We start from the raw sequence: 25444 nt of genomic DNA on the forward strand, positions 1-25444 counted from the left end.
TACAATAGTGTGTCCTAACAAAACACATTGTACTATAAGGAGGAAAAAACCATGAAAATGTTGAAACATAACAATACTCTTGATACTTTTGCTAACGTATCCCAAAACTAACTTTTTTCTCTTAAAGTTTATCACTATAAAGATAATTACAAATTATAATTTTAACTACACACAATACCTAAAGGAAGGAACCCTCAAGTAGCTGATTATCTGTCCGTGTATCACCAATAAAACCCCCAACGAGCTATAGAGCTGACAAACACGATTCTAATAAAATAGCGACTATATCAAAGTATAAATCTAAAGATCCCACACTATAATAGAATTATAAATTTGGAGATAACTTATATATGTTCTTCCAATAATTAAAAATTTGGTCATAGATTTAAAAAATGAAAAATGGGTAAAACACAATTTTTTGCATTAATTTTAAGTACATTATAGTCTTCGTGGTATATAAAACCCTACAAGGATGTAAAAGCTTCATTGACAGCAGTCTTAACCTCAATTCGTTGATACCCTAACTATTCCTTCCTTGGTCGTTTCAGATGTTTCACTAAACTCTAAAAAATAGTTTATTTCTAATTTATGTTATGGTACTTAGTCTTTGACCTTAAACATTACTATGCATGGAATTTATAGCATATATGAATTTATAACATATATATGTAAATATATATGAATTTTTCAAACTAGATTCAAGTAAAGCAGCTTCCCCCACATAAGAAGGGTGAGGAGATCATGAAAGCAAACTTGAATTATGTTTCTTTTATCAGTCCTACAGCCCCAGACAGTGAACCACAACGAAGCTGTTAACTGAGAGGTGACATCACCACCAAGTTTTCAGGAACTTTCATAAACAACTGGTATTAAGTTTACCTCAAATATAATAAACAACTCCCTGACTAATACCAAGCCTTTATTAAAATCATTTCTTTTTTAATCCAAAGTTAAGGCGTAGGCATGTTAATTTTTACTCTAAACTGCAGATCTAGTCTATTATATATTTATAGCTAATAATCATTTAATCTCACGCAGATAAAATTCTAAGCACTTCACATACACATATATGTGTGTTGTGTATATACACACACATGTGCATGTGTACATATTCTTAATCTTTAAAGTGACCCTATGAGATTAAAACCAGTATTACTCCCATGCTCCCAGTTTAAATGTGAAGAAATTGAGTAGAGGAGAGGTTACCTAGCCATTAAAAGGTGTTCATAAATTGGCCTGGCCAAAAAGTTCATTCAGAACAAACTTTTTGGCCAATCCAGTTCAACAAAAAGAAACACCAATATTTTACGTTTACCAAAAAAAATTTTTACAAAATATTTACATATACTCAGATTTCTTTCTTTTTTTAATTCAAGTGTAACTGACTTAAAATACTATATTAGTTTCAGGTATACAACATAGTGATTTGGGATTTTCATACATTACAAAATGGTCAGCACTATTAAGTCTAGTTACCATCTCTCACCAAAGTTATTGCAATATTGTTGAGTATATTCCCTCTGCTGTACATTACATCCCTGTGACTTATTTATTTTATAACTGGAAGTTGGTGCCTCTTACTCCCCTTCACCTATTTCACCCATCCTCCCATACCACCTCACCTCTGGCAACCACCTGTTTGTTCTCTGTATCTGTGAGTCTGTTGCTATTTTCTGTTTGTTTGTTTTGTTTTTTAGATTCCACATATAACTGAGATCATACGGTATTTGTCTTTCTCAGTCTGACTTATTTCACTTTGCATAATACCTCCAGGTCCATCCATGTTACTACAAATGGCAGGTTTTATTCCTCTCTATGGCTGAGTAATAGTCCACTGTGTGTATGTACCACATCTTCATTATTCGTTCATCTATGATGGGCCCTTAAGCTGCTTCCATATCTTGGCTAATGTGAATAAGGCTGCAGTGAACACAGGGGTACAGATATCTTTTTGAATTATTGTTTTTGTTTTCTTCAGATAAAAACCCAGAAGTGGAATCCCCATTCTGTTTTCCATAAGATTTATTTCTAACATTTTCCTACACAGACCAGCTTACACATTCACTCACATAGCTCACTCCCACACTTTCTTTGGACCTCTGCTCAAACACCATCTCATGAGAGAAGCCTTCCCTGACCTCCCCACACGAAACCAAAACCTACCCCTCACTTTTTAATCCCATATACACACGCACAGTCCCCCCCATCTCTTGGTACTCAGCACCATTTGACATAACAGCTATTTATTCATTCATGTCTTTATCTGCTCCATCAGTTGGATATAAGCTCAAGAGTGTTTGGACTTTGCTTTGCTTACTGCTGAATCCTCAGTGCCTGGAAAGTACCAAGCACACAGCAGGTGCATAATAAATATGTTACATGAATTAATCTTGACAGGAATTCAGCTCCTAGGTCTCCAAGACAGCTTGTAAAATCATTTTAATCTTTGGGACAATATCCATATAGAAATATTCTTTATAATCTTGAAAAAATTGGCTTAAAAAAGTGATGAGGACAAGCTGCGTGACACAGCCAAAAAATAAATAAATAAATGCAGGAAATGTCAGTGTAACCAAAAAAAAAAGTAGTTTAAAAAAAAAAGTGATGAGGAGGAAGAAAAGGGGAGGAGAAATAGGAACAGTTTTACCTCGATGGTAAGTTAAAGACATCAGAAAAGCAAATATATAAAAAGTACCAAATCGTTCAGATTGAATTTCTTAATATCACTTCAAGAAAATGTAAATAATTACCTGCATCACTGACTGGCACTTATTCTCTGATAGAACTACATCATTTCTCCACACTTACTCCTTCAAATGCATATAATGTGTTTTTCAATATGTAAAATAATATATTTTCAATTTTTTTTGAAAAGTGGGCATATCAATATTGCATTTCAAAATTTCAAAACTGTATGTTTTCAACTCTAGGGTAATGCAAATGACCCAAAATTAGAACCAGAAGACCCAGTTTCACATTAGCTGTCTTCAACTATCTATCTGGCCCTAGGGTGTCCATTTAACCCTTCTCTGAAAATATCAACACCTTTCTCATTGTTATATCCTAAATAGATATCCTAGAAAAATCCTGAAGCTCCTTCTAAATATTTCAGTATTTAGTATTTTAGTATTTCAGAGAACAAAACATAAAAATATTATTTTTATCAATTAGCCAAATTTGTAAGGCAGCTAACTCATATGCTTTTAACAAATATCTCATACATTACTAAAAGCTACATTTACATTTACATTAAAATTTTTAAGTCAAAAATATTACAATTTTAATGCTTAAAGTGAAAAAAATTAGAAAATCTAGCAAAATACTTTTGAATATTTTTCTATGACCCAAGAAAACTCCTTCTATTCTCCCTGCCTTTACCACAGTAATGAAGACCTTCCAAAAGCATATTTCAGTGAGTGGCATAAAACCTATGATTAAAAAAAAAAAAAAATGCTATTTTGACTTTTAAGTTATTATCAGTCTGAAGAGCTCCTCCAAATCCGAGCTATTATAGAATCCACTCCCAAACCACTACTTGGCAACAAAGATGAATCTACCTATTACCAGGTTAGGATAGCAGCTATTATCATAGCCCCTTGATTTCTTTCAAGTAGTTCCAATGGAAAAAGCCTCAAGTGAATAATAAAGATCTCATAATAGCTCTCAAGAATTCTTTATACGGTAGATGGCACTAAAATGAACTCCGGAGAGTTTAAAAAAAAAGAAAAAAAAGAAAAAAACTAATTTTCTGATAAGAAAAAATAATTAACCTGACTTAATGCACCCGCGAAGGCCTTCTATAAATCAGACCTTTGTACTTCAAGAGCCGGATTAAAACCATACATCAAAAAAGTACGCAGATACTGTCTCGCAAGCACACGCAGAGCACTTCCGCCTCCGCGGGGCGGCGGGTCGCGCGCAGGGGAGAGTGGGTACGCACGGTGCTGAGCTTGCTGGAGGTGACGATGACGCGCCTCTCGTGCAGCATGCTGGCGAACAGCTGCAGCATGTTGTTCACGTCCACCGCCACGAAGTACTCGGTGAGGTTCCTCTGCACGGGCCAAAGACAACGCGTCAGTTACAGGGGCGGCGTCTGATACGTGCGCCACCAAGTCTGCAAGCTCTGAGGACGTCAGTAGTAAAAGCGGTGTTCGTTAAAATAATTAAGTTTAATTCTATCCCGCTGCCGCACGGAGTGCGTCACCTTCTACTGTTATTTGAAACATAGCCCTTCTCTAGGAATGCATTCTCAGAGAGGGTGACCAGAGCAGCACATCTTTCCCACCCTCCCTCCCCAGGCACCTGAAAAAGAAGCCACCTTCCTGGGCCCCAACCTTGACCTGCTGGTTAGAAATCTTCAAAGCATAGCCCCAGGAATCCATTTTCTAAACAAATACCGGGGGTGAGTCTTACACACACTGAACCTTGAGAGCTGCTGCTGCAGGAAATACATTTAAGTCTCTGTTTCCCAATCTCTCAGCAGGCGACAGCATCACCTGGTACTACAGACCACCTATAAGGCAGCCACAAGATGAGGTCATAAAGCAGGCCTCTGGTTCTTCACTAAGGAAGACCTCGTCTATATCCCATGCCAGGCCTGCTTTATACCACCATAACCGAATTTGGTGTTAGTTTAATTTGATTCCTTGACCTAACACTTCAAGTTATTTTCCCCACAAAGCAGAGGGGTTGGGGGGGAATAAATTGAGAGATTAGGATTGCCATATATATGTTACCAATAAGAAAAAAATATCAAATTGTACACTTTACATATATGCAGTTTATTGTGAAAATAAAAACATACAAAAATAGAAAAAAAATTACTTTCCCCACATAAGAACAAAATTGGGATAGGCTACATTAACTTTCACTTTTAGGTCCTCTCCTTCTTACTTGTTTTTAATTTTCTGTGCTCAAACTTAAGCCCATCAGAAAGCAACAAAGTGATAAAGAGACGGAATGAGAGACAACAGCAAATGGAAACTGGAGTAGCAGGTGGACTATGACCCGCAGGCTAAAGCTTTTCATTGAGCAGGAAAATACAAAATCCAATTGTTTCTTCAATTTCTGTGAGGTAGAAACTTTGCCAGAACAAACCGATCATCACGGCAAGGCATGTAAACGGAACCTGCCGCTGCCAGTGAGTGATGCTGAATCTGGTGGGGAGAGATCAATTTCCTGCTTTCTCTCATTGAAGCATATCTCACCTTCCATTTCCACTCTTCATGACACAAAATTACTTTTACAGCATTCAACGTTAATATTTTTCCTATAATCTCAAAGGTAATTTCTGGATGGAGAATTATTTCTCAACACAGAATGCTGCCTCAGGTATAGGTCCTTGCTCTTTTTTTTTTTCTCTTCCCTAAACAGGACTTTTTAGAAAATATATGAATGGAAATGTAAAAATGTATATTCTCAGTGGCACTTTTTCCTTAGAATGGTTCTTTAAAACTTTCAAAGTCATAGCGAAGTTTGTGAAGTTTGTTAAATCAAGCTATTAGCTGTTTACTAGTAAATATAAGAAAGGTACAAAGAGGAGAGAGTGACTGTGACTTGTATCAACAACCCTGACGTGAGGGGCAGGTGCGCATAAGTCAATGTGGTCAATCAGCCCCCAGGAAACCTAACAGGGGCCTTAGGCCCACAGTGGACTCGCACGAGACTCGAGAGCCTGCGACGTGACCTGCAAGTTTGATGGTCTATCCCAGGCCCACATGAAGAGCAGCTGAAGGCAGTCTTCTCACAGCAGTTAACTGGACTCATTGGTACTAAAAACACCACTGACAGTCTTGGTTGGAAATTAGGAAATTTACAATTGTCTTCCTGGACTTCGTCCACTCATAACCCACGTGCTTTTGGAAACCAAGCACTCAGTAGGTTCAAAACGATTTTTAGAAGATCAGTAGAGTTCTGAGGAAAATAATACATATTCCTGAAGTTGATGTTTCCTTCACTTTTGATTGAATTATTTCTACTGACTCATTTTATCTTTCCAAAATGAAGCTGAAAAAAATTATGAAAGGAAATATTTCCTTTTCACACAGCATCCAAACGTGTACTTGTAAATTCCATTTGTCCATGTAAACTTTTCTACAGAATTTTAATTTGTTATAACTACTAAAACACTGAAAATATTTCTAGTAAGGATACAATCAGGACTCTAAATAAATGTGAAAAGCAGCAATTTTATAATTTCTGGTAGTATCCTTCAAGTCTTATAAAACATGTATTACTTAAAAGTCAGGAAATCAAGTTAGAGAACATCTAAGATTCAAACAGAGGTCTCTACACAAGGAATCTAAACACCATGGTCATTTCACTAAAGGAACATTTTTGTGAAAATATTTCCCACAAACAGGAGGCGTCTCCTGAGCCCTCTCCTCCGCCTGATCCGGGAGCTCAGGACCTAAATGAACACAGACTATCCTACTGAACTATCTCAAATGGCAGAAATTGTTTTTCTCATATAATCTGTCTTATCTACAACCAGATATTAAGAAGAAGGTAAAGTAGCAGATACATAAAGAAGAAAAGGAAATAACATTATTCTTTATTTTTTCATTTTTTCTCACAGAGAGTTACAATGTATTCTATTTCTCTATGAAGAAATCCTTAAACAGTGAGACCAAAATAAATAAAATTCATAATATCAGTAGAAGAAAAAACATAGAAAACTTACACTCTCGGGTATTGTTGGAAGTCCAGTTACATCAGGGGCAATGAAGCAGGAATGCTAATCAACAGGAATAAATCACATAAGGAGAATTAAAATTTGGTAGCATTACATATAATTTGAGATTAAAATTTTAAAAATATATCAACTAAACAAATACCAAGGACTGATGCTCAGGATTTGTTGAATATGAGAGATTCTTAAATGAGAGAGCAGGTTTATATGCGACTTAACAATAATTTTCTCATACAAAAAGTTTAAGTGTTGGTTAAAAATGTTTCATTTTAAAATTGAAGTAGGAATCCTAGAAAAAGTTTATTAAGACCAAAAAACAACATATTACTGAAAGATAGACAGATAGATAGGTAATTGTAACACACTGGGTTTAGAGAGCCTGGTTTATCCAGGAATAAATCAAATTCTATTATGATTTTTGAGTTCCTACAGTTAAGTCCCCACAAATTTCTCTTGTACATACAGCCATTATGTTATTGAGAAAGCAACAATAAAAAATGTTTTAATATTTAAAATTTCTTAAAAGATACTTACCCCAAAATATGACTTTTATACATCCAGTAAACAAATGTTAATTAGCTTCTATAATATTCAAAACAATACAACAGTTCATAGACTTCTTTATACAAAAAGCATACTGTGTACACCTTCACGTGTCACAGCATGTTCCCAAATTTTACCACCCAGAATCAGAGTACAAGTCAATCACCAAAATCATTTTATTTTCTGTTCATATTAATCTCCAAAATCACTTTACTATCTCACAGAAGGACCTATTTAATATTGTCTTATAACTAAAGATTGTGGGTGGGGGACACTCTCGCCAATACTGGGCACCGCTGAACTAGTCAGAGCAAGGCACTTAGTTGGCACAGTCATAATGTGTGATTTCCAGGTAGAAGAACAAGGTCCTAAGACCTTGTGACAAAACACACGACAGACACCCATGTAGCAAGCCCACCTGGACATCACCACCACTGACATAAGGATAAGCATGGATTTGGTCTCTATTAGCTGCTTTTACTTGGATGGATTTTTAATAGCACTGTATTTCATACAGCTATGCTTTAAAAGACAGTATAAACAGAAAATATAACCCAAATGATTAATTTTCTTAAAAGAAGCAAATTTACCCCTTCCCAAAAGACTAGAGTGAATCTTAAAAACATAGTGAAAGAAGTAATTAATTTCCCAATTTAACAGTGATTTTCAGAAGTCAATGTCCTTTGAACTCACCCGTGCTAGGGAGGGCTGATCTTTCAGAACTTGCTCACTGGCAATAAATATCTCTTGGTTCTTACAATACATGAGAGAAAAAATGAATATTTTACTTTTGTGGGGGAAATTTACACAACAATTTGCTGTGTATTTAAGACAAACCCGTGTAGCCACATTATCGCTGAAAACATCTGAACAGCATTAATTATAAATGTTTTAAATGCTGAGTTACTAGTTTTATGCTAGAAAAATCCTGAAGTACTTTAAGTCTCGACTAGAGTAGAGAATTCTGTGGATATTTAATGGCTTTGAAATATACTTTCAAAATAAGCACTTACATTAGATATTAACATTTCATAAAATCTCTGTGATATTCTAGTGGTTATAATACCAAGTCTAGAAAAACTCATGTGATGGAATATTCATGAAATATGAAACTGTGAGAAAACCACAGTAGTTTCTCAAGACTTGTCATATTTTTTAATGGAAATTCTGCAAACAAACAAAAATTTCTTTTCCACTTGTGGAGGAACAAAAATGCCTATGGCCATCGATTTTACCCTGACATCACAAAACTACAACCGTACTGGGAGCTGAAGACAAGTGTTTTCTTCCCGGTGTTGCTGGTCATTAACAGCACAGCACTGGCACGTGATTTTATAATCTGTTACTGAAGTCAAATTAAATTACTAAGTGGACTTTATATAAAGGTTTATCAAGCAGCTGGATTTACCGATACCTAAGATATTGTATTGAGAACAGGTGAGCAAGATTTGAAACCTATCATAGACTATTGACTCAAAAGCTTACACCGGAGGCTTAAATTATAAAAATAACTATCACACATAGAAATACAAAAGCTTACACGGGAGGCTTAAATTATAAAAATAACTATCACACATAGAAATACAACGCTAATTCCTTTACCAAGATTATTTCAGTTGTAAGAAAAATCCTCTCCATATCAAACCAAACTTCAATTTATGAACTAACATTCCAATAGCTTTTCATGGTATATCTAAATATATCATTTCACAAACTTCCCCAAACAACTTTCTCAAAAATTGAGTCACTGAATTTCTCAAATGGATGAAAGGGAACATCAAAAGAGATGAGCTTTTTTGCCTCACATCACACATTTAGTGGCTGTAATTTAAATCAAAACTTTCTAGTCTTTAGGAATTAAGAGGCCTAGATGTCTTTGACTTAATAGTTCTAATTAATAAAAGTAGTGTTTCAATATCCAATAGTTCTCAAACGTACTTTTATAAGATATTTATTACTTCCGAACAAATAAGACAAATTTAGAGAATACATTTTTATTTCTCGACTCTCTATAATAGCTGTCTCTGTCATCCTACCACCTACAGTATATTTCCTTCACCATTTAACGAAGTGTTAGAATCACTTTATAAATACAACTCTTTCAAGAAAAAAACTTATTTTCAGAAAATCCAGAGGTTTTCTTCCTTCTGGGCATTTTTCCTTGTCCTCTGTACTTCATCCCCACTAACCATGAACCTGCGTTCTTTTGGCTTCAACAACTACAAACTTGAGTTTCTCCCTGACTGCTCCTCCCTCCAATCCCTTCCCTCCATCTGCTCTCTTTTTCCATACAACCTGTTTGGTCAATGAGACCTTACCCTCTGCTCTATCCTCGCTACATTCCTGTCCTTTAAACCGCTCCGTTATTCCTACAACCGTGTCTGCAGATGACTCCCATATTTGGGTTAAAAATTCAAGGTTATCCTTAGCTTTCTAGCCCCCAATCTCCAAATGACTGTGAAATGTTTCCACTTTGGCATTAAGCAACAAAAGAGGATGCAGACACAAAGGGGCAGAGAACGCTGCACGCTGCTATGACAAGAGAATGTTTCACAAAGGTGGGAACTGCACTAGTTCTAAAGATGCATAGTCTACAAGAGGCTTTAGTAAAAGAGGAAGGTGTACAATCGAGAAAGCACAATGTTCATTCGAGAAGATGAAGAGAACACTGTGACCCGAGTAGAGAACTGATTCGGGGGAAAAGAAAATGAGACAGAAAAGTGAAAAGCTGGATTGAGGCTAAGAAGTGGATGGTCCTGAAAGGCCAAAAGTTTAGACAAATTCTACAGAAAATGGGAGACCACGAAAGGTTTTCAGCGGGGAACTTTAAATAGTTGAAGGAAGTTTAATCTGACAGCCTTTTACAGAAAGGCCTGGAAGGAGAGATTGCAGATGAAGACAGTTTCAAGTGCTGAGCACCCGGATGAGGGTGCTGACCCTAGAAACATGAAGAGTGAAGTCATGGAGGAGGACACCATGATCAAAGTCAAGGGGGAACTTAAGCAAGAAGAAAGTCATTATCAAACAAAGGGTATATTAAGGCTAACAATTTCCTTATCTTGCAAAAAACCAAAAGACCTATTAACACTATTACATACATTTCAAGTTGCTTTTTCCTTCAACTTCTCTTGCATCATTATATTAATACATTTTTCTTCATTAATTAGGACAGTTTATTATTATTTTGGAAGAACCAAAATCAACATAGGTAAATTTTAACACTCTATCTGGTATACCAAATTAATGAAGAAAATTAATGAAAACATCCATATTTTGTGATTATTAATTTTGGTCACTGACAAAGCCTCCCAAAGTACTAGTGTGGTTTTAGTTATAGATGGCACAGTTCATTAAAAGTTTCAGTGGTAAATAACCTACACCACCACAGGTTATTTCTTTGACAAACTTTAATGATATTTCCAGTATTTGGTGATTATATTAAAAGTTGTATTGAAGTATGGGGAACGAAGACGACTTTTCATCCAGAATCTTTATCATATAGTTGGTTATATGTACTTATTATGTGCTATTTTCATTTTATAAGGGGTATTTGGTATTGTATACATGTGTACGGGTAGGTGTGTATTTCCTTATTATGGATAGATTTCACCAGAAAATCAATGTTCCTCGCAATCAAAATATTCTCACATATTTGGTTACTTTTAGCGTATAACAAAAAACATCTGTGACTGAACTACCAAAATACACATCTAACATTATGATGGTTAAAGCATGTCAGGAAGCCTCAATATCACTATGCAGTAATGTCGGTACCAGTGTTAAACTCTTCCTGGGAGCACAGGTGACTCAGCAGAGTTTCTAAATTGCTGTGACTCCAACATCAGTTACCCCCTCAATACTTACCACACTCAAATTGACAGGAGTGTTTGCCTTTGGCACTGGCTGATTATAGAGTGATTTGAGAGTTTCATCCAAATCATCTTCCTAGAGTTAAAAAAAAAAAAAAAAGTACATTTTATAAATGAAATATGAACTAAGTAAATACAATTAAAACTACAAAATTATCCTCTGTGCCTACACGCTTCAGACGTGTTGTATACAGGCAGACTCTGGAGATATGGTGGGTTCAGTTCCAAACCAGCGACCACAACTAAGCAAATATAGCAATAACACGAGTCTCATGCATTTTTTGGTGTCCTAGTGCATATAAAAGTTACGTTTATTCTATATTGCAGTCTATTAAATGTGCAATACCATTATGTCTAAAAAAAACAATGCCATGCCTTAACTTAAAATACTTTATTATAAACTTAAAAATGCTAACCATTATCTGAGCCTTCAGCAAGTCAGAATCTTTTCACTGGTGGAGGGTTTGCCTCCGTGTTAATGGCTGCAGTCTGATCAGGGTGGTGGATGCTGAAGGCTGGGGTGGCTGCAGCAATTTCTTAAAATAAGACAATAAACTCTGCTGCGTCAATTGACTCTTCCTTTCACAGATGATTTCTCTGCAGATGGCTATGCTGTTTGATAGCATTTTACTCACAGAAGAACTTATTTCAAAATTGGAGACAATCCTCTCAAACCCTGCTACTGCTTTATCAACTAAGCTTATGCTATATTCCAAATCCTTTGTTGTCATGTCAACTGTCTTCACAGCATCTTCACCAGGAGGAGATTCCATCTCAAGAAACCACTCTCTTTGCTCGTCCACAAGAAGCAATTCTTCATCTGTCCAAGTTTTACCACAAGACTGCAGCAATGCAGTCACATCTTCAGGATCCACCTCTCATTCTAGTTTTCTTGCTGTGTCCATCACATCTTCAGTTACTTCCTCCAATCAAGTCTTGAATCCCCCCAACTCAAAGTCAACCATGAGGGCTGGAATCAGCTTATTCAAGCTCCTGTGCATATTAATCAAAAACGTTCTTAATGGCATCTACGATGGTGAATCCTTTCCCAACGGTTTTCAATTGACCGTGCGCAGATCCATCAGAGGAATACCTGTCTATGGCAGCTACAGTCTTCTGAAATGTATTTCTTAAATAATAAAATTTAATAAAAATAAAAATAATAAATATAAAAATAAATTTAAAATAATGATAATAATAAATCAAAAGTCAAACTTACTCCTTGATCAATGGGCTGGAGAATGGGTGTTGTGCTAGCATGAAAAAAACAATAATCTTGTCCATCTCCATCAGAGCTCTTGGATGACCAGGTGCATTGTCAATGAGCAGTAATATTTTGAAAGGAATTTTTTTTCTGAGCAGTAGGTCTCAACAGTGGGTTTAAAATAGTCAGTAAACCATGTTGTAAACAGATGCGGTGTCATCCAGGCTTTGTTTGTCTATTTACAGAGTACAGGCAGAGTAGATTTAGCATAATTCTTAGGGGACCCTAGGATCTTCAGGTGGTAAATGAGTACTGGCTTCAACTTCACGTCACCAGCTGCATTAGCCCATTAGCCCCTAACAGGAGAGCCAGCCTGTCTTTTGAAGCTTTGAAGCCGAGCCCTGACTTTTCCTCTCCAGCTGTGAAACTCCTAGATGGCATCTTCTTCCAGTAGAAAACTGTTTCATCTACACTGAAAACCTCTTGTTTCATGCAGCAACCTTCATTAATTATCTTAGGAGATCTCCCAGATACCTTGCTGCTGCTTCCACATCAGCCCTCGCTGCTTCACTTTGCACTTTATGTTATGGAGAGGACTTCTTTCCTTAAACCTCATGAACCAGCCTCTGCTAGCTTCACACTTTTCTTCTGCAGCCTCCTTGCCTCTCTCAGCCTTCACAGAGTTGAAGAGAGGTAGGACCTTGCTGTGGGTGATGCTTTGGCTTAAAGGAATGTTGTGGCTGGTTTGAGCTTCTATCTAGACCACTAAAACTTTCTCCTTATCTGCAATAAGACTGTTTTGCTTTCTTATCATTCATATGTTTACTGAAGTAGTACTTTTAATTTGCTTCAAGAACTTTTCCTTTGCAATCACAACTTAGCTAACTGGTACAAGAGGAACACTTGCATTTTGCATTTTGATTTTAAAATCACAAAACTATTTTTTAAGAAATAGGTACAATTTAAGTAAGATTATTGTACTAAGATGCAACTTTGATGCAAGACGCAATATTCTAAATATTTCTTTCCTAAGTAGCTTCTGGTCACACCTTGGCCCATGACCGATGGAATTACATACAACATATAACACATCCACTATATGGGCCTGTACAGTAGAAATGTGCTTCACTGCACCCTCACTCTTCTGAATCACACGCACAAATCCAGTCACCCTAACCCTATATACACGAAGGTAGTTTTCCATATACACGGTTACTTTCATTCTCTCTTAATATGTCTGTGTTGGGAGAATAAACCAAAGGTAAAGGCAGTTGATCAAAGAAAGTAATTATTCACTTTAAGGGATATGGATATGAGACACATGACTTCTCATAATTTCTCTTATAACTTGACTACAAAAACTTCGTAACTCAGATCTCTACACATTCTTGCAAATTTGTAGAGCATGTACTCTAAACTGCCTATCTGAAATTCTCTTTAGAATGACCTAAAAAGAGGGACTCTAAAGCATTCATCACTTGGCCATTTAAGCAATGAAATACCCCACAGGATATTCTGGGTGATACCGGCATTCGGTCTACAAAGGTCTTACCGCAACATAATTTTCTTTTAAAGTCTAGCTTTTAAGAATCCTTTGCAATAACCTGAAATCTAAACTCCAACCTAAATAACCTGCAGCACTGAATTAAAAATGAAAAGAAAAATTATTACACTCATAGATTTACTTCCAGTTACTGAATTAATACTGTGAACTTATATCCTTTCCTCTAACTAGGAACACAAATGCAGTGTCCCTCACTTCCTCTTCTCAGGAAACCACAGTATTTTCTTTTATATATTCCAGTGTTACACATGGTCTCAGGAAGCATATGACATATAATAAGTGTAAGTATTAAGCTATCAGTAAGAGTTTCTGAAGGTAAAGTATTCGAAAGTTGGACAACTATTACAATTAATGTTGGTTCTACATTTACTCAAAAACACAAAGAAATTATCATCAAGTAGAATTCTGGTTTTGAGTTTTCAATGCAATAACTGAATACTTCCATTTCCAGTTATTTTCTTAGGAAAATGAATGAATAGCTTAACCATAAAATTCTTCAAGTGTAAAATGACCTTCTAATGAATATTTCCCATAATTAAGTACAACAGGTATAGAGAGGGAAATATTTGCACACACAGCACATGCACACAAACCCTGGACTTCCGACAAACACTAAAAACATGCTATTATGTTATAATAATAAAGCTTGATTGCCAAATTAGGAGATTGCTCACTAGAAGAGTAAAAGAAGTATCTTAATTTATTAATAATACATTTAAATTCTACTTAAAAAGTATCTGGAGTAGTATTTGTATTGAATTTAGGTCTGTTTTTAAAGACATTCACACTGAATTTTCAAAGATGAGTGTTCTACCAGTAATCATGAGGGAGTGATCTCAAATCCTGAAAGACAACTATGTAGAGTTATGTTCTAGGAAATATTAAGTAGCTCCAGGATAGTATATTGTGTGCAGAAAAGTGGGGGCAGATAAGCCAGGAGCGAATGTCAGATGCCAGATCACGAAGCTTCTAGTGCATTAAGCTGCACGTTTAGATTTTATTCTAAGGAAAAAAAAGGAGCCACTCAGAGGATTATAAGCAGTAAAATGATATAAACAGGTTTCAGAAAGATCATTCTTAGAGATCAGAATGTGGTGGTACTTACAACTAAGAATGTGTATAAAATGCCCATGAGTAATGTCTAGAGAGAAGAGAAAAGAAAACTAAGAACATAAGAACACCAAAATTCTAGGTACAGGTAAAAGAAAAAGTTCAAAGAAAGACTGAGGCTATAACTAAAAGCAAAGAAAACACAATGTCAGATGACCAAACGAAATACAACCTCAAATGTGGGGGAGTATCAAGTATTTAAACAGATAACCAGAGATCAGAAAATGCACCCTATTTTTGAAAATTAGAAAGCAACAATAGGCAATCACGAAAGTTTTTTTAAAAAACCTTTTATTTGAATTAAATTGCATCAAACAGCACAGCTAGTATCTTAGTAAATTAGTCCTTGTTTAAAATACGAATGAATGATTAAGGGGAACATTTACAAATTATCATCCCAGAGAAGTTCATTAATTCAAAGCAAATTTCTGTTTTGTTTTTATTTTTAAGAAAGAAGGATAAAGATGTAAAGATAAATGTAAGAGCTAAAACTCAAATTCTCTGAAGAAAAAAAGAAAGCTTAATGACACTGGATCTGAAAATTATTTCTTGACATGACACCAAAAGCACAAAGCAACAAAAGAAAAAAAAACAGATAAATTGGACTTCATTAAAGGCTACTATAAACAAAGTAAAAAGCCAACCCACACAACGGCAGAAAATATTCACAAATCATACAGCTGATAAAGGATTAATACCTGAATATATAAATAACTCTCACTCCTCAACAATACGAAAACACAATTAAAAAATGGCAAAGGACTTGATTAAATATTTCTCCAAAGAAGACATACGACGACCAATAAGCACAGGAGAAGACTCTGTATCACTTATCTTTAGGGAAATGCACATTAAAACCAAATCATACACCACTTCATACCCACTAGAATGGCAATCATAAAAACAATCAAGACAAAAGCAAAATATAACAAGTGTTGGGGAGGATGTGGGGAAACTGGAACCCTGTGCATTGCTGGTGGGAATGTAAATTGATGTAACCACTGTGGAAAATGTTATGGCAGTTCTTCAAAAAATTAAACATAGAATTACCATATTATTCAACAATTCTACTTCTGGGTATATACTCAAAAGAACTGAATACATGAACTCAAACAGATATTGGTACACCCGTGTTCACAGCAGCCTTGTTCACAACAGCGGAAGCAACCCAAGTGTTCATCTACATAAGAATGAATAAACAAAATGTGGTGTGTGAATAACGGGATATCATTCACCCTTAAACAGGAAGGAAATTGACACATGCTACAACATGGATGAACCCCAAAACATAAAGTGAAATAAGACAGTAGCATAAAGATCTATATTGTACCATTCTACACATACGAGGTACACAGTCCAATCCAGGCAGACAGAATGCAGTACAATGGTTGTCGCCGGGGGCTTGGTGGGGGCGGGGAGGAATGGGAAATTGCTGTTTCATGGGTACAGAGATTCACTCTGGGAAGTAAAAAGGTTGTAAAGATGATGGTACTAATGATTGCAGAACAATGTGAATGTACTTAATGGTACTGAACTGTACACTTAAGGATGGTTAAAATGGTAAATTTCATGTTATGTGTATTTTACCACAATTTTAAAAATGGGGAAAAAATATGACTTACCAGTTCCTTAGCCAAGTAATCTGACAGAGTATTTAGAAGCTTGTAATATACTTCAAACCATGGCAGGTAACTGTAAAAAAATAATAATAACAACTTAAAAAACGTGTGTGTGTGTGTGTGTAATTTAGAATCAAGAAACAAGATGACAAAATAAACATCAAATTTATATTATTTCAAACAGGTTGATCCTGGAGGGCAAAAAAAGAACTATACACCCATGTTCTCTTCACTGTTACAATAAAATCTGATATATAATCTATTATTAGTTTTCATAAAGTAATCAGAATACAAAGTTTCTTTAGAAAGGTGACTCATTACACACTTCTATTGTATGTCCCCAGCTCCTAAAATCACTTAATCCCATTGCACGGCAGGTATGGTATGTATGACTGCACCAAAAGCTCTCATACAATGAAAATTAACCCCTGCAGGGGAGTCCCTGGTGACGCAGGGGTTAAGAATCTGCCTGCCAATGCAGGGGACACAGGTTTGATCCTTGCCCCAGGAAGATCCCACATGCCACAGAGCAACTAAGCCCATGCGCCACAACTACTGAAGCCCGTGTGCCTAGAGCCCATGCTCCATAACAAGAGAGCCACCCCAATGAGAAGCCCACACACTGCAAGAACAGTAGCCCCGACTCTCCACAGCTAGAGAAAGCCCACGTGCAGCAATGAAGACCCAGCTCAGCCAAAAATAAAGTTCCAAAAAAAAAATTAACCACTGTAACAAGATATAAAATAAAAACAAATTTTAAAAAGCTTTTAAAACAAAGATATAACCATTAATTTTAAAATATTACTGAACTGAGTATATAAAAAATAGAATTATGTGCTTATTAATTAAATCAATTCTTCAGAAATTGATGTTTACATACAATAGTGAACTTCAAAATAAATATCAAGAAGAAAGCCTATTTTAAAAATTGTAAATATTATAAATAGCATTTAAGTATCAAAAACATATATAATTTAAAATTCATTTTGATTCATTTTGCTAGACACAAACATAATTTTATGAAAGCAAAATACAAAATCCAAAAATCAATTGTACTAGATAAAATCTGTACTCCTTTTCAACAAACTAAGGTATGTATATTTAAAATCCATCCACAGTTTTTGTTTATTAAAATGAACACTTTTCATATTTAAGAATAAATGACAAAACACACCAGTGCAGTTAATTATCAATTAACAAATATTCATTTTTTCTTCAAAGAATGACTACAACAGACTACTTTTAAGAGAAAACAGTGTGATACTTTTACTACACAATTATATACTGACAAGAGTAGAGATACCTAACAGATTTAAAATTAAAAAAACCAATGACTAGAGCTTAGAAAAACAGCATTCTTTCTGCATTTTTCCATATAATATCTGATTTATTAGTGACCATGAATGATGCTTTTTAATCAGGAGTGGCCTAAACTCAGAAAATTCAGGTAAACTATAGTATCTTTACTCAGCAGAATGCAATAGAGTTCTTTAAAATGATCGTTACAAATTATAAATGATATAAAAGATGCCTATTATATTTAAAAATATCTACCAACTTCTCGTTAAATCTGGCATACCATGTACATCCATTTATCTCTGTGCCCTTTGGAAATGCCACTAAAATTACTGTAAATGAATAAAAACATATAAATTAATGAGCACAAGACAAAAGCAACACAGGTGAATGGCTTTCTAAAAGTGGTAAGCAAACAAAGAATAACTGACTTAGCAGAAGAGAGAAAACCAAAATCTGAGTGTCAACAGAAGGGAAAATGACCATTAGCCAATAGGCTGGTCCCCAGAGCATCCTGAAACACTGATTTGTGAATCTCTCAAAGCAGGAAAACACCTCAAAGGCCCTGTATTTTCTTGTAGTGAAACCCACCACTGCAAATAAGATAATTCTAATTCAGTTTAGTGCCTCTATCTTAAATATAAATTAACTGTCCAACCACCAGACATTTGAGGAAATAGACATCGATACAAACATAAAAGGAACTCTAAGTAAACAAAGATAGTACAAACATCAGATGAGAGTTTCAAAAATTATCATTAATATCCTTAGGAGCTGAATAAAAGAACAGGATGCTATCAAACAAAATCAAATCTAAAAAAGGAGAAAAGTGAAAAAATAAATTATTAGAAAACAAGAAAGATTTCTTAGAAATTCAAAATATAAATGCTGAAAAAACTAAAATCAATAGAAAGGTTAGAAACTACATCAAGAATATCTCCTAGGAATTAGGAGAAAGGGACAAACTGATATGACAGTAAATATTAAAATATCAGGGTATCAATCTCAACTATCATGTAGTTAACTAATAGCGGTTCTTAAAAAAAAGAGAGAAAAAAGAGGGGAAAAAAGAAATGAAAATTTCTTTTTAAAAATATTGGTAAAATCCCAGAACTTTAGACATGAGTCTCCAGGTTGAAAGTGCCACCAGGTTAACTGTAAAATAAATTGAGCCAAACCGGAGTATCACAGTGAAATTCCAGAACAGGGGATAGAAAAGCAGATAAGAATTTCCAAAGAGACAAAACAGGTAGCACACTGAGGCATCAAGTCCAAAACGTCCCTGAACCTCTGTCTCAACAGCAATTCTGGGAAGACAGAAGATAATGCCTCCAAAGGCAGAGGTTAAATCCTCTGCATTCTAGAATTCTTGGTCCAGAGAAACTATTAATCAAGTGTGGGGATAAACTAGCAGCATTTTCAGTCCTTCTAGGACTCAAAAATTTACCTTCTCCATAATACTTCAGGGAAGCAACAAAATGGAGCAGTGAAGCAGAGAGGAGGATAACGGAGATATAGAGACAAGATATCCAACCCCAGGGAAGAACAGGTAAGTCTAAAGATAAATGTGCCAACACCTGGAGAGCACCAGTCCAGAGGGAAACAGGAATGAGAACCCTGGGAAGGAGTTTCTGCGACAGGAGGTTACAACAAGCTGACAGCCTCATGTGGGAGCCTGGAAAAACTTGGGTGGGTGTGTGCCAAAGCTCTTACAGTTTGGGGGAAATCTGAAAATCAGAAGTTGGTACTGGGGACTTCCCTAGTAGCCAATGCAGGGGACATGGGTTCGTTCCCTGGTCTGGGAAGATTCCACATGCCGCGAAGCAAGTAAGCCCGTGTGCCACAACTACTAAGCCTGTGCTCTACAGCCCATGAGCCACAACTGTTGAGCCCACATGCCACAACTATTGAGGCCCGCATGCCTAGAGTCCATGCTACACAACATGGAAAGCCACTGCAATGAGAAGCCTGTGCACCACAACAGAGTAGCCCCTCTCATCGCAACTAGAGAAAGCCCGCGCACAGCAACGAAGATCCAATGCAGCCAATAAAAAATAAATAAAATAAAGTAATTTAAGTCCTACTTCAAAAAAAAACAAGGGAAGGAATTGGTATTGGTTACCTCAATTTTCATGTTTAAATTACTCAACTCTTTTAACCCTAGTGCTTAAATGGCTAATCTATTTTCTACCATATCTTTCACTCACAAAAAAGAAAAAAAAAAACCCTTAAAAATTACTAATACCGTTTTTAGATTATCAACTCAATATCATGCAAATTACCACATCATATTTTCTATACTCACTACAACTCAATGGAATAATTTTCATGGAGGATGTCCTGCCAAGACACACTGTATTTCCTTGGATACAGTACAATTCCTTTCATTTGTAGTCACTGCATAGTCACATTTCAACCTTTAATAGCCTGAAGGAATTGCTATTTCAAGAAAACTCCAATGTATTATGTAATTCAGATCTATATGCTCAGAAAGATGAGACCTAATCTATTCAAGGAACACGCTGGTCTGTTTCCATCCTACTCTCAAGAATCTTAAGATAAAGCAAGATTTACTCATTTTAGGTGGTTTGCATGTCTACCTGTTAATCCTTATATTGCCATTTTCGCCTTACTCAAATAATGTGGAAACTTGTTTGAACTTCCTTCCTGGTTCGCTGTAAAAATAAGGTATGTAATAAATATATCATAATTATAAGTTATTACAAAGTGATAAAATCTTTTTTTTCTAGACCAAATGTTCTGGTTTTCTCATTTTTACATTATTACTTTTCATTGGTAATCTTCCCCTTTTAATTTCTTTTGAATTATGAGAACAAACTGGAATCCAATTTTTCATTTAAGAGGCTAATTTATACCAAAAAAAAAATTTGTAAGATTATAGATGTTTTTGAAAATGAAACAAACTGAATTAATAATTGGTTAACATTCAGTTTACTTTTCAAAACTTAACAGAGCTAGGTATTTTGGTATTGTTGTATAATTATTACTATTTTTTACTATCTCCAAGAATACTCTCACTGCATTGCATCCTGACACCAGGCTACATCTGTTCTTTATACAGGGGATGCTGGATTTCGCTCTCATGCTCATTCAACACTTGACTCTACTATATGTAGATCACTGCTATAAATCAGACTAACATAATGTGAACCATCACAACAAGGCTTACACCTATGGGATATTTCTCACAGTGATCTCTAAGGCTCCATCATGCTTCGTTATTTCTGTTTGGACAGTTAAGACTTACTAGTCAGGTCTATGCTCATCTAGGGAGTAGAGAGCAGAATCTAAGAATCAGAGATTCCACATGTTAAAATAATTGGGAGGACAGAGAAAACTTCTTAGGCACAAACTATATGTATGAAAATACACTAGGTACTTTATATGTGTTCTCTCATTTAATCATTATAGTAATGCTATGATGTATATTTGACTAAACTAAGGTAAAACAACTTATCCAGGGTCACAAAGCTACCAAACGGCAGGCCTGAGATCAGAACTCAGACTGAGCAATAAATGCTCAGGGGTGTGTCAGTCACCCAACACAGATGTATTTCTATAACATCCAGCCTTTGAATAAACACTGTCCACTGACCAGATGTTTTCAGCAAGCTGCATAAACTGTGACAAAATGCATTCATCCTGGTTCAATCTTAAATCAGCCTACTTATAATTTCTATCCACTAAAGTAAATTCTATCTTATAGAATTTGTTCAGAGCATTATCTTTCTTTCTGCCTCTTAAATTATATTTTATTCATATGGGCAAATTTCCCAGCAGATAAACATCTGCTTAATTTGATTCTTTCATTTAACAGATCGGTAATTCCTTCAAATTACAGATTTTAATACTGCTTGTATGTTCATCACTGTGGATAAAAATTTTGAAAAGGATATGGCCTGCAACATGGTACAAGATCTCTCCCCAAACAACATAAATCTATCAACATCTAAGTACATTTCAACCAATAAGAAGACTCATAACTGCATTATCTATTGTCTAGCCAACGTTTTTCTACGTGTAATTCTACGTGTAATTCGCTCATGAGAGATAATGGGACACACTCTTTCCAATTTCTGCAACAGCACTGCCTGATACACCAGTAAGTACCCTCACCATAAAGAACTGAGTTTAGTTACACACAATGTGCTCTTTGTGAATATGTACTGGTTCTTAGTGAGAACTAGCTCCTTTTTAAGTATACATATCACTCATTTTTTTTTTTTAATGAAAACATCACTTGTATCCAAGTGGAACTACTCTGTAACCTAGTCACGCTCCAAGGATGTCAAGGAAGCAGAGACATTTTCTGTTGCAAATAAACAACAGCATACAGAGTGGAGGGTGCAAACTGGCTACATACAGACACACCCAGCCTACAGTCATGTTCTGTTTGGGCAACACACCGTTCCTGTTGTTGAAATGAATAAGTGGCCACCTTCTAAATCAGATAACTCACTTAACAATTTAGATTTCTTCTCTTAAAAAATCAAAAAAAAAAAAAAAAAAAAAGGCAATACTAGTCACACAATTTTTTTTTTTTTTTTTACTTTGCAACAGATACCTAGAGCTGGGTAACAGCTTCTGTCTTTGGATGTGCTGTTTACATAGATCACCCCAATTTCCTATTGTCAGCCAAACCTGCTTATCTCATTTTAGGCTCCTACCTGGTCCCTACAGGTAATTGAATTCACAACCCCTGATATGGAGCAACTATTCAACAGGAAGTCCTGCTTACTTGTTTATATAACAAGAAAATGGTCCAGGGTATGCAAAGCCGTCAATAATCCAAATATTTTAACAAAATTCTATTATACACTTTAAAGATAAAACGTGTGGCAAAAAAAAAAATACACATATGTATAATAAATATCATAAATTATATGAGCTTACCTTGCTCAGGTAAGAAATGTTATTCTCATGTTCTTATTTTTGTGGTTTCTTAATTTTCAAACAATATATGTTCAAAGCTATTAATTTTTAACTAATGTATAAGCTCCTAAACTGATCAATTATCATTAAGCTAAAATAGTTTTCACTAAATTTTACAGTCCCAAAGACATTCAAAATCTGTTTTGTACAACCAAACACAAAAATCCCAGAAAGTTTTTAAAAATGTATCCAACACATAATGACTAAATAAGATTTTACTTGAATTTTATAAAACTGAAAATGTAATTCTTTAACAAAGCATTCCTCTGACTCTTACAGTCTTGTAAACAAACATAAGTATAAAACAAATACATTTAGACCAATTATTTTAAAACAAAAGTCAGGAGATTCTTCAAAGGTTAGTAATAAGATTATTTCCATAAATTTTCATAAAGACATACGGCAAAAGACAGATGAATATATAAAGTCATGAGTCCCCTCAGTGGCAGGCAGACTTCCCCCACACTTGTGCTTCCACTATCGAGCTGATAAAACTTTTACATCCAAAAGTCAAAGGTTAAATAAAGGAAAGGAAGTGTTTTTTGTCAAATAGTCAGGTAACCACTAACAGTCTAAGTGATCAGCAGGAACCTAACTTAGAGTGATCAAATAAAACTAAGGAAACTGCCTTTCCGTAGAAAAACGTCTAATGTCTAGAGGCTGTTTTTCTGTCTGGAAAATTGACACAAAATGTGTAAAATTGAAACATTCTGCTTCTAAGGGACTTGCCTCAAGGAAGAGTGTGAAAGCTCAAGTTTGGTATGAGTTACAGAGAGGGGGCAGGGAGGAGTACAAAGGCCCCAAACACCAATCTGTCTTCCTTATGAAGGTATTTCATTCTGAACCCTTGGTGACAATTTTATAGTTGTAACATTACGTTAATCAAATTGGGAAAAAAGTTTACTTTTTGCATTTTTGCTATCATATGAAAGCAATTCTAAATACAAACACTGGCATGATTTTAATTAGTAATATCAGCGTATTTTTGAAATCTTGTTAAAGTAGGACAGACATGACATAGAAAAGGCTAAAGCATACAAAATTCAAAATTATCAACTTTTATATAAAATAAACCTGAGTTCTAATATTTCTTCTAAAAAGTGAATGAAACAAATAGAAATTAAACACTTACTTTCAAATCTTTTAACAGCGTAAATCCAGTAGAAAAAGAACCTGTGGTTTTGATAGCATTGTGTGTAAATTTTCTGGCTTAGAACTCTAAGGTAAATCTAAAGCACTTTCAAGTCTTATAATAGCATCATCCAGGATGAAAAGTAGCTTTAAAGCTTTATGTGAAAATTTTCTATTTCAGAGCTCTAAGGCATAGAGCAGTTTTTATTAATAATGTATAGAAATCACTTAGCAAAATGCTTGGCTTATAGCAAACAAACACTACCTGATGTTGTTGTTTACTTATTTGTTATTATTAGTATTATCACTGTCATCTCAACCTAAAAGTCTTTGCTATTCAAGAAATCCAACACTCAGTCAGTTTTTGCTTCTCTACTGAAAATTTACTACCAATTTGTATTTAATTTTATTTTGTATTAAAAATTCTTAATCATCCTTAAATGTATTCCATTTTCATTATGACTGCTCTTTAAGGACCTGAAATATTTTAAACTGTTAGATATTAACAAAAACTGAAGAGATATTTATTTATACTTTAAAATTTAGACCATTAAAACACAAACTCAAACTTTAGAAGGTAAAATAAATGAGTTTTTTTATGAAGATATAGTTGATCACGATAGAAAAAAATTTAAAGCGTTTAACAGGATATCATAAAGACAACAATAGAAATTATTAATTTCTATCTAACAATCTTAAACCATTGATACTGAAACTGACCTCTGAATAATCAATCCAGTATTATATCACAATAGAATACCTAAAAATGTAGCATGTTTCAATATAAATGCACTAATTTTGCACAAAAGACAGCTTCAAGAACAAAATACTAAAATTTTTCATATTTGAAAGTCATAATATACTCCAGGTGAAGATATAAGTAATTTTAAAAACTACAACTAGAAAGGAAATCATCTTTGCACTAAATCTCAACTTTTAAGAAAAAAAAGTGAAATGACCAACTGTCAGATTAAGCATGTACAAAAATTCTCAGCACTTACAGGGGATAACATGAAAGCCACAGAAGCTTTTTCAATGTATCAACCACTTCTATATGCATTCATTCATTTTACAAACTGTGAATAAAGACTACAGGTAATTATTTAGTTTGCTATCCAATAGAAAGATTTATAAATGTGTCTTAACAAGTCATGGAAATAGACTAGAATGAATACCAAAATTTAAGTGATGGTTATATGTTACAAATATAAATGCCTTTATTTTCTTTTTTTAAACTTTTCTGGATCTTCTCATTTTTCTAGAGTAAAATATATTACTTGTGTTATCAGAAACACATGGTTAAAGACATATTTCTGTCTTGCTTATTCATGTATTTTGTCATTTTTCTCAATAAATTTTAGCCCTAATAATGCTTAACTCTAAGAAGTTTTAGACTTTAGGACTTAGAATTGAGGCTGAATTCTAAAAGGACCAGGACACTCCCAAAACACTGAATGCAAACAT

General features: G+C 34.9%; 1 protein-coding gene across 7 annotated transcripts in view; it reads right to left on the reverse strand.

Annotated features, from left to right (window-relative positions):
- The window catches only part of DENND1B (DENN domain containing 1B), a 260389-nt gene that overhangs the window by 124813 nt on the left and 110132 nt on the right, over positions 1-25444 (reverse strand). For 4 of the 7 annotated variants that reach the window (XM_057726001.1, XM_057726006.1, XM_057726002.1 and 1 more), the window contains exons 6-10: positions 16604-16673; positions 11099-11179; positions 7928-7987; positions 6683-6736; positions 3941-4051 (exon numbers count right to left, since the gene is read on the reverse strand). In XM_057726001.1, the coding sequence (XP_057581984.1) occupies positions 3941-4051; positions 6683-6736; positions 7928-7987; positions 11099-11179; positions 16604-16673 (376 nt within the window). The remainder of the gene's footprint in view (positions 1-3940; positions 4052-6682; positions 6737-7927; positions 7988-11098; positions 11180-16603; positions 16674-25444) is intronic. The other 3 variants (XM_057726003.1, XM_057726007.1, XM_057726004.1) reach the window with 1 other exon arrangement.

The sequence above is a fragment of the Hippopotamus amphibius genome, chromosome 3, assembly GCF_030028045.1.
Source record: "Hippopotamus amphibius kiboko isolate mHipAmp2 chromosome 3, mHipAmp2.hap2, whole genome shotgun sequence".
NCBI lineage: Eukaryota > Metazoa > Chordata > Mammalia > Artiodactyla > Hippopotamidae > Hippopotamus > Hippopotamus amphibius.